The 9955-nt window shown below is 54.3% G+C and overlaps 4 protein-coding genes across 4 annotated transcripts, besides 8 other annotated features; 3 read left to right on the forward strand and 1 right to left on the reverse strand.

Annotated features, from left to right (window-relative positions):
* Window positions 1–621: 621 nt before the first annotated feature.
* Window positions 622–653: a tandem repeat.
* A 4-nt stretch (window positions 654–657) lies between these two features.
* Window positions 658–1567, forward strand: EKO05_0010553 (uncharacterized protein; the record flags this gene model as incomplete). Its single annotated transcript, XM_038943458.1, has 2 exons — window positions 658–1159; window positions 1209–1567. The coding sequence occupies 2 exons, from the start codon at window positions 658–660 to the stop codon at window positions 1565–1567; spliced, it is 861 nt and encodes a 286-aa protein (XP_038793514.1).
* A 1198-nt stretch (window positions 1568–2765) lies between these two features.
* On the forward strand, window positions 2766–4439 carry EKO05_0010554 (uncharacterized protein; the record flags this gene model as incomplete). The annotated part of the gene is made up of 2 exons (XM_059637785.1): window positions 2766–2792; window positions 2841–4439. The coding sequence occupies 2 exons, from the start codon at window positions 2766–2768 to the stop codon at window positions 4437–4439; spliced, it is 1626 nt and encodes a 541-aa protein (XP_059493768.1).
* A 1218-nt stretch (window positions 4440–5657) lies between these two features.
* On the forward strand, window positions 5658–7453 carry EKO05_0010555 (uncharacterized protein; the record flags this gene model as incomplete). The annotated part of the gene is made up of 6 exons (XM_038943634.1): window positions 5658–5747; window positions 5798–6247; window positions 6297–6426; window positions 6476–6544; window positions 6591–6674; window positions 6723–7453. 6 exons carry the CDS (start codon window positions 5658–5660, stop codon window positions 7451–7453), a joined length of 1554 nt encoding a protein of 517 aa, XP_038793516.1.
* Window positions 5906–6095: a tandem repeat.
* Window positions 6119–6189: a tandem repeat.
* Window positions 7454–7968: 515 nt separating the features above from the next.
* On the reverse strand, window positions 7969–8478 carry EKO05_0010556 (uncharacterized protein; the record flags this gene model as incomplete). The annotated part of the gene is made up of 2 exons (XM_038943478.1): window positions 7969–8043; window positions 8137–8478. 2 exons carry the CDS (start codon window positions 8476–8478, stop codon window positions 7969–7971), a joined length of 417 nt encoding a protein of 138 aa, XP_038793517.1.
* Window positions 8158–8225: a tandem repeat.
* A 256-nt stretch (window positions 8479–8734) lies between the features above and the next one.
* Window positions 8735–8763: a tandem repeat.
* Window positions 8764–9234: 471 nt separating this feature from the next.
* Window positions 9235–9278: a tandem repeat.
* Window positions 9279–9418: 140 nt separating this feature from the next.
* Window positions 9419–9455: a tandem repeat.
* Window positions 9456–9658: 203 nt separating this feature from the next.
* Window positions 9659–9679: a tandem repeat.
* The last annotated feature ends 276 nt before the right edge of the window (window positions 9680–9955 follow it).

Consider the following 9955-nt stretch of genomic DNA (forward strand, 5'->3'; position numbering starts at 1 on the left):
CATGGCTGAGGTTGGTGGTGAGTTTTTGTACGGAGGAATCTCGGTACAGCATCGACAATTGCAGATGAGCGGACCACCACCATGTCGCAATTAGTGTTGGAAATGAGATTTTTGTCGTCTTCATAGCTATGGTTCAGGCCACCAGGGGGCTGTCCCCTGGAGAATTCTGTTGCTTATGCCAACAAACCAAAAGCTTTGTAATTAACACGAATCGACCGAGCGCAACGGAGTCACCGAGGAACCGAGTACTGTCAAGACACAGCCACAAACATGGAGCTGACGTGCTGCGGTGGCTGAGCCGCACATCCTTTCACAAAAGCAATGACAAGCACTTTGCCAAGGGACCTTAAATGCGTCGGGCCGTGATGTGCAGGCAGGCCGAGAGGGTCTGGAATCCCAGGAAACCGCGCCAACACATAATTAGAAGTCATTGATTGGAAGGGCATGGACTGGCCACGGATACCACGTTACCGACAGCTCAGCTGCAGTGTTTCGGCTGAGCACGTCTGCGAACCCTGCGGAGGGACAGATGCATGTGGATGATAAATAGCGCAGGTTGCTCTCCACCGTGTCGTGGTAAGTCTTGATACACCTGTCATTTCCACTCTTCACATTCACACTCACCAACACACCAACACAACAACACAACAACACGCAATGGGCTTCCTTGACAGCATTGTTAGCAATCTCACAGGTCAAAGCCATGGCGGCGGACAGCAGCAGCACAGTCAACAGCATGGCCCCCCACCCGTCTCACCGCCGTGGTATGCCGAGTGGGACTCTCGCGAGAACAGGTGGCTCTTCGTGAACCAGCAGACCGGCGAACGTACATTCAACTACCCCGGCCCGGGCAGCCAAAGTCAAGGCGGCTACGGACAGCAGGGTGGTTATGGGCAACAGAGTGGTTATGGTCAACAGGGAGGATACGGTCAACAACAGGGCTACGGTCAACAACAAGGCTACGGTCAACAACAGGGCGGATACGGTGGCGGTTATAGCCAGCAACAAGGCTACGGCCAGCAGGGTGGCTCTGGCGGCGGATACCCTCCACAAGAGCAGCCTCAGAAGAAGGAAGGTAGCAATGCCTGGAAGTATGCCGCAGGTGGCGCCGCTGGTCTTGTTGGCGGTGCTCTGCTAATGCACGAGGGCGAAGAGATTAGTACGTTATCCTCAAAGCTGAATGCCGCAACATACTGACATTTCTACAGAGCAAGACTGGGACGGCGACAAATACCGCATGGAGCAGCGTGTGGACAACTTCGGCAACGACGTCGAAAACTTCCCCGAGAACGCCGCAAACTGGACAGGCCAGCAGGTCGGCAATGTAGAGAACTTCGGCGACCGGGTTGAGAACCGATGGGACAATACTGTCAACGATGTTGAAGACTTCCCCGAAAATGCGGCGAGGTGGACTGGCGAGAAAGTCCAGGCGGTTGAGGATATCCCGCAGGATATTGAAAACAAGTGGGACAATGGTGTGAACGATGTCGAGCAGTTTGGGGATCGCATGGACAACGCCTACGATGATGGAAGAGACGAGCAAAGATATGACGATGATGACTACTAGGGAACCAAGTAGGGAAGTCCGAGGCGAATTATTCAGAAATGCATAGCAGTGAAGAAGATGACGTATATCCTATTCAACGATATCGAGTGCGTATTTGTACACGCTCCCGTCTCAATTGTTCGCAAACCTGTCCAGCACATGCGTACATATTAAATTTCGTGTTAGCGCATGTGAACGTCATCTTCTGCATCGTCTGTCTCTTTTCTTTTTCCTCTTTTTCCTATCTTCCCTTGCTGCAATTTCCAACTGCTGCGTTCTCTTCTTTGCTCGCTCCGCCTGCCAGCTCTTCCAGTAAGCATATACTTTCTTCAGAATGTAGAACACGAACATCACTGCAGCCTCGGCTTTGATCTTCACGTGCACTTGTTGCAAATATGAGAACCTGACTGACAGCTTCGACATGACTGCTGTATATAACGCGTTCAAAACGGAGAACGGCGTGGTACTGTGCGTATCGAGGATGGAGGTGCTGTTGTATATTGGAGATGTCACTGTTGCTTGAGCACGTGTCATGAAGGGCGCTGGGTCTAGGAGATCGAGACTATAATATATACTCTGCACTCATGGCACTGTCTGAGTATCAGAGTCACTGCTGTAATGTATGCGTGATGTGGGTTGAGCTCACATGGCCGCCCGCACTACCGTTCACGAGTATCGAAGCAACATATAGTAGCACTGGTACGTAGCTCATCACAAAACTTCATCACAGTCTGGGATCCACCAGATCAATTACTGAACGCCGTGGCTGAGTTGTGGTAGTGCACAAACCATGACGACGTCCCTAGCGCACCCTTTGTATTTAACTTTGTATGACGCATCTCGGACCGGCCCTGCATGACGTCGACATCCAACCAAACTCAGGACTGTGTGAGGTTGATATTCTTCGCAAGAGATCGGTTGATATATTTTTTACTCCAGTCACGATGTGCTGGACCTCCAATCCTTGAACGCACGACGAAGACGCCAAGCCTGGCAATTTTGATCCCTCTTTTCAAGCTGCGTGCGGTTTCTGTACAACCCAACAGAGCCTGGGTTGCATAACCACCATCAACTGCGCAAGCTAAGCGAGGTTCAGATCTCCCATCCGAACTGTGACAGCGACCTGAGTCTTGTCACGTAGATATCTACTCCAGTCCAGCTTAGCGTTTCTCGAGCATGCCATTTGCATACATAAAACGACATTACTACAGAACAAAAGATGGATGAACACCTGCGCATTCTTGAGGTAGGTGCTCGCGGCCCGGGTTGCACAACTTTGCTCACAAGCATGCAGCAAGAATACTGCCCACCAATAGACCCCGCCCTTGTCGCTGCATTTTACAGCGACTTCGCAGATGCGCCCAACGCTCTAGCGCTGGCTAGGGAGCTGCTCGACCCAATTAAAGCCTCAGCGACTGCAGAGCAACTCACAGAATTCGATGCCTCGGGCAGTAGTGGAGGGCCCGTACGCGACAGCCTCGTCAAGCACAGCTCAGACCTCGAATCGAACGCAGACACATGGGCGACGCGCACGACGCTGACCGACGCAACACACCTCTCCAACGATCTGTCGGCGCTCAGTCTGGATGGACGGTCAGCGACCGGCTCCGATGAGTCATGGGACGGTGGATACTACAAGGATACTGAGCAGTTCGACACCAAGACAAAAGAGCAGCTGCTGGCAGACACGTTCCCAAACCTGCGTCCAGAACTCGTATCATATACGCTGAAGAAGTGTGGCGACGATCTGAGCAAAGCCACGGATGAGCTGCTGAACCATGTCTACTTTGAGGACGCGCGGACGAGTCCCACCGAGGAGACAGGACTGGTCGCCAAGGGCATCGACGCGTTCTTCGAAGGCCACCATGTGCCTGAGAAGAGTAAGAAGGGCAAAGGGAAGAGAAAGCAGAAGGTTTCGTTATACAGTATGAACTCAGCCAACTCTTCTGGGACGGATCTCTCAGGCGCTGCGACACCCAATCGCTGGCAGAACAGCAGTCGCGACGTAGGGTTTATCACCGCAAGAACAAAGCTGCCAGCAAAGGCGGTTTCTTCATTGTACCACGAGAAGGCCGCGTCTCTGTCTGCCACTATCCTGGCTTTTGTCAACAAGGACATGAAGGCACACGAGAAAGAAGAGCCCGACGCTGGCTTCGTGGTGGACGCCATGACGCTTAACGAAGACTTCCCATCGATAGGTCTCGATCAGGCTCTGGCGCTTGTGCGTCTAGCAGACGGCTCACCGGACAAAGCGCGCGACATGGCGAAAGCTCTTACCGAGCAGCCAGCAAGCGAAACCGGTGGGAGAGGTGGCATCCAACTCGACTTGCGTTATGCGCCCGTCAACCTGAACGATGATGAGCCTCAATCCAGCCGGCTCCCGGCTCTGCCGTCATCCATTCGACCACACAGCACGGCATCAATCGGGCTGCGACGCAGCGAGGCATACCAAAAAGCGGCGGAAGCACACCGCAAGGGCAGATCTGGTAACGGATACATGAAGGCAGCTGCCGGCTACTATTCACAAGAGGCCAGGGATCTTGGTGCTAATATGAAGGTGATGAGCCAGACTGACGCAGATGCATTTGTAGCACAACAATCTTCGACTACAATCCTCGATCTTCACGGTGTCACTGTGGCAGATGCAACACGAATTGCCAAACAGAGAACGCGAATGTGGTGGGACTCGCTCGGTGAACAACGGATAGCTGAGTATGGTGGCGCACGGGGAGGGGTTGGCAGCTATAGGATTGTTGTCGGGCTAGGCAGGCACAGCGTTGACGGCAGAGGCAGACTTGGGCCCGCAGTCGTAAAGGCACTCGTGAAGGAAGGCTGGAAAGTCGAAGTCGGATCTGGCGAGCTGCTTGTCACCGGCTTGAACAGGAGGAGATGAGGAAATGTTGGCTAGATTTATTTGCACATGGCTGTGGATGGGGGAATATTCCGACGAACATGGACAAATATGGTAGAAATCTGAGTATAGACTTGGACACGGCACAGCCTGCTACCCAGACATCCAGTGCAGCTCTGCCTGATAACTGCTCTGTTTCAGGCCTCTCACACTAGCGATGCTAGCCTAACCTTCTTCCAACTTACCCCCGCAACTTCCACCAACCTACCATCATCTCCTTCTGGCCAGACCAACCCCAAAGCATGCGACAGCACGTCAAAGAGTGTTCTCACACAGCGTGTAGCAGTCCTGCTTGCTACCGTAAAAAAATGTGGGACTTCGAAACCAAAACGCGCGGTTTCTACTCGGGAATCCAAGGCGCCGCGCTGTCGTTTCATGGCAGTCGCGACACGGAGTGCAACACTACAGTCGTGGAACTGTGAGATTGGGAGGTCCAGAATGGTGAGATTGACGCTGGATGGTGAGAAGCGTGGCTGAGGAAGAGATGTGCAGTGCAGCTCTGCGATGATCCAGTACAACCATACTGGCAGGTCTGATCGATGTGCAAGGAAAGCCAGGGTAGACATGCACTCTTGCACCGGGCCTGCGCATCTGCTCAATGCACATGTTGATCCCTGCAGTCACCTGTGAGAGACTTGGACTCAGCGAAGAAACACTTTCCTCACCACGGCTTCAACATCAAGCCCTCTATCAAGCCTGTACCTTGCTACGTCATGCTTCCAGAAGCCCACCATCGCTGAGCCACACTGGCAAGCAAACACGCATTCGCTTCCCATGAACAGTGGGTCCCAGGCCACCACCATCGTTTGACAATCTTCAACAGCGCAGTTACAGGCTAGGCAATCCGCAACTTGCCTTGCGCCAGCATTGTTCCTCAGGGAATCTCGATCTGCATACCTTCCAGCGCGCATTGCTACAGCCTTGCTACTAGGTTACTGCCCGTCGAACGATGCTTGAAAACGCGTCAACAAGCTGAGACCGATGCCTGCCCCTCGTCGGTCCTACCCCACAGAGGAGGATATATATGGCAAACGTGTGCCCAAGTATGATCTTCTCTCCAGTTCGATACTCTAGCACTTTCCAAGTATAATACATTTGGTCCTTTCTCTTCATTCCCTTCTATTGCTGCTAGTCGGCCTTTTATTCTTTCATTCTCTATACCTTACTGCAGCGCAGTAATCTTATCTTCAATCTATCAACATGAAGTTCGAAACATCTTTCATCCTTGCCACTTTGGCTGCTTCCGCTGTCGCCGCCCCGGCGCAGTTCCACTCTGCGAAGAGATGGGTTGTAAGTACCCCGATAGATACTCGACAGGCACTTCAGCTCACGTTTGACAGCAAACCGACGGTGCCCAGAAGATGCCCGCTCATTTTGTCGCTTCCGTAGGCAATATGGCAGGTGAGAAGATAAGGACCAAGCGCCAGCTCGACCAGCTCCTCGGCGGTCTGACTGGTGCTGCTGGCGGTGCTGGCGGTGCTGGAGGTGCTGGCGGCCTGGCTAGTCTCCTTGGTGGAGCTGCGGCTGACGCTGGTGGCGCCGGTGCAGCAGGTGGTGCAGGTAATGCTGCCGCCGCCGCTGGTGCTGCGGGTGCTGCTGCTGCCTCGCCTTCTCCTGCTGCGGGTGCTGCTGCTGCTGGCGGAAAGGCTGCTAAGGGCGCAAAGGGCAAGGGCAAGGGCAAGGGCAAGGGCAAGGGCAAGGGCAAGGGCAAGGGTAAGGGAAAGGGAAAGGGTAAGAGTACTGCGGCAGCCGCGGCTACACCTCCTACTGCTGCAGGTGCAAGCGTCGCTGTAAGTTGAAATCCTCCATTCTAACTTTGAAAATTGTTAATATTTGCAGGGTGGCAACAACTCCACCGCCGCCGCCGCGGGCGCGAACGGCAACGGTCGCGCTGGTGCGGCAAGCACCGGAAACACCCAGAAGGGTACCGCAGCTACAGGTACTACAGGCACCCAAGGTGGTGCTGGAAGTAAGTTCATCGTTCGACGATTCGCAAAATTGCCGCTGACTTCATTTAGCTGCTGGCTCCGCAGGCGCTGCGGGACAGGGACAAACAGGTGCTACAGGCACCACAGGAACCGGCTCTGGTACGTCAATGTCAACACAACACTATTCTTCTGCTAACATATGTAGCCACCGGACAGGGACAGACTGTATCCACTGCTCAGCAGGGAACAGGCGCTGCTGCCGGACGAGGCCAGACTGGCTCTACCACCGGTGTGTAGCCATCCATCGACTCTTGATCATACATGCTAATATCCACAGGTACAAACTCGCAAACCGGCACCGGCGCGCAAACTGGCACTGGCGCACAAACCGGTACTGGCGCGCAGACAGGCTCCAACTCTCAGACTGGCACTGGCGCACAAACTGGCACTGGCGCACAAACTGGCACTGGCGCACAAACTGGCACTGGCGCACAGACTGGCACTGGCGCGCAGAGAGGCTCCAACTCCCAGACTGGCACTGGCGCACAAACCGGTACTGGCGCGCAGACAGGTTCCAACTCCCAGACTGGCACTGGCGCACAAACTGGCACTGGCGCGCAGAGAGGCTCCAACTCTCAGACTGGCACTGGCGCACAAACCGGTACTGGCGCGCAGACAGGCTCCAACTCCCAGACTGGCACTGGCGCACAAACCGGTACTGGCGCGCAGACAGGTTCCAACTCTCAGACTGGCACTGGCGCACAAACCGGCACTGGCGCGCAGACAGGCTCCAACTCTCAGACTGGCACTGGCGCACAAACCGGCACTGGCGCGCAGACGGGTTCTAACTCGCAGACTGGCGCCGGTGTCGCTACAGGTGCTAACTCCCAGACTGGATCTACAGGCTCCACAGGAACTGGTGCAGGTGCAGCCACTGGCGCGGGAGCCTCCCAGTCTGCTTCCGGAGCTTCTGGAGCTTCAGGTGCCTCTGCTGGCGGCAAGCAGGGCCAGTCGGCTACCGGAGCTTCCGACTCAGCTCTCGCTGACTCCCAGGAGGATGACAACTGAATAACACGTCGAAGAGGAGCTTGCACTCTCGAGCCGATGGCTTGACATGGTATGCGTATATAGAAGGGTGGACAGAGTCACGTCTATAATGGAAATCATTTTTGGGGATTGTAATGTGCTGGGATGGGAAAGTGCTGGGATGGGAAAGAATTAGACCTGTATCCGTAGCTGGCACCAAATCTGAATACACTCGCTTTGCAAACGTCATCTTGTTGGTACCTATCTTATGAAGAGTATCTTTTCAGCACAACAATGAGTGGCTCCGTTCCTGGTAATTTATTATGACAAATTCGATCCCGAACTCCGTGGTATCCTTGCGCCTGAAAATGCCCAAGTTCGACCGATGCTAATGGCCCTGCAGTGTCCAGCTGCTATTCACCAACCCCTCGTGTAAATATCTGCTGGTGTAGCTTGCACTTGCACTTCCTACTCAGATATACAGGTCTTCTGTGCTCCGCGAGGATCCACATCCTCCGAACCACCATCACAGTGCAGTCTAATGCTCAATTGCTCTTTCACCGATACGTATCCTTATCCGGCTGCCCATGATGCAGCGTCTGACTTTGGTATCCCATGGACTCGTCATGTACCTGAAAATCGTTAGCACGCACTCACAGCTCCTCCCCAACTCCCCCAGCCTCCCACCCCCAACTCCAAATCGAAACGAGAGAAGAAAAACATACCGGTGCGTAACCCCCCTTCCTCTCCCTCTCCAGCCCACCTTCACTCTCCATCTCAGCACTCCACGCCCCCTCCTCATCGTCCTCCAACTTTCCGTATTTCCCCACCCCTCTGCTCTCGCTGTTTCCACTCCCCCGCTCCAGCCGCGGTATGAACGCCTTGCCACCACTGCTGGAACCCCGGTGTGCGGCGCGCCGGTTTTTGAAAAATAGCAGGGCCAGGATTATGCACAGGACCAGGATGATCGCGCCTGCGATGAAGATGATTACCGCGACGGTGCCGTTGGGCGATGTGTCGTTACGAGAGAGGAGGATCGGCATTGTCTTCGGCATTGTCTTCGGCATTGTGTTCGAGGAGGCGAGTTTGAGACTTGGTTCGAGGTTTCGACGGTGTGATGTCGTGGGTAGATGTTGTTACTGCTGCCGGCGCTGCAGAGACGGAGGATACGTCTGTGCGTATATGTATATGTGTGTGTATATATCCCGCGTCGTCCAAGTCCAACTTCAATATCTTATCCGCTCCAGTGCCCCCCGTCTAAAGAACCCAGCTCCAAGACGTTGTGCTGTGGTTGTGAGAGGGCGACGATCTTCTGATCCAGAGACAGATCAGCACAGCACAGTACAACCCAGAAACGCAAACCGACGAAAATGTAGAAGAAGTTTTTGTCCGAACAAAAGGAGAAAGACCCGAAACAATAAAAGCAGGGAGGACGAAGAAGGATGGACAGCAAAGACACGACGGCAGGGAAGAAACGATATGTCTCAGGAGCAAAAAGGCAGCGCAGAAACCAACAAGAACCCACCTCAATCTCGCAAGCCCAAGCAAGCACGAGGCGCATACCAGACAGTCCAGCACCACCGTCTCCACACCCGCTGTGCAGCACGATCCGTGCCCTGCTCTGCTAACCCATGCGCTGCACCGCGCCTTGCTGTGAGTCCTGCGCACCGCTCTACCGTACAGCCCCCAGACGGCACTCCACCATACAACCACCACCGCAACAGAGCAACCCGGCCCTGCCTCCCCTGCGCTCGAATCCTCCTCGTGCAGGAACAGAAACACCCACCATGAACAAAAACCACGGCATGCGTCCAAGCTCTACAACCACCGACCACCGACCACCGACCATCGACCATTGACCACCGACACCCACCGACACCCCCCTCGTCGTTTTTACCTACAACAAGTTCATCCACGCCGACTGGACGCATTTCCCACCCGCCTAAGATGAACGACGCTCTGCGGTTCAATTTCGATCAGGCCATCGAGGAACCGTTGAACTGGAATACAAATACAAATACACACACACACACACACACATACATAACCGTGGAGAGGTAGAGGTAGCGGTCTGAAGGGCGAGATGGACGGGAAGCATAGACCCACTACCGCTCCGAGGCATCTGTGAGTGCGCGTCTAAGATTAGGTTTTAGGGCGATCTTGGTTTGGAGCCCCTGGCTCCACTGTTGCGTCTCCATCTGGAATGGGATTGGGCGAGTTGAAAGTGCGAGGCGTTGAACTTCAAAAGGGGGGGGGGGGGGGGGGGGGTTAATGGGGAATGGCCGAGATTGTGAGTTTTGAGATGAAAGGGTGATGCGATCAGAGGTCGTGCCAAACTACGGTAGATTTACAAGCTACGAATGGGTACAAAGAGAGAGACGCCAGACTGCCTTCTATGCATGATTCCATCCTGTTCTTGCGTTGCAATGCAATGCAATGCCATGTCGTGAGGCCGTTAAAGAACAATGCACCCGTAAATGCCCAAAGAAACATTGCTAACAAATCTTGCAACCTATGCACCTGACATGCCCTGCAACGAGCTGT

Source organism: Ascochyta rabiei, chromosome 20, assembly GCF_004011695.2.
Source record: "Ascochyta rabiei chromosome 20, complete sequence".
Taxonomy (NCBI): Eukaryota; Fungi; Ascomycota; class Dothideomycetes; order Pleosporales; family Didymellaceae; genus Ascochyta; species Ascochyta rabiei.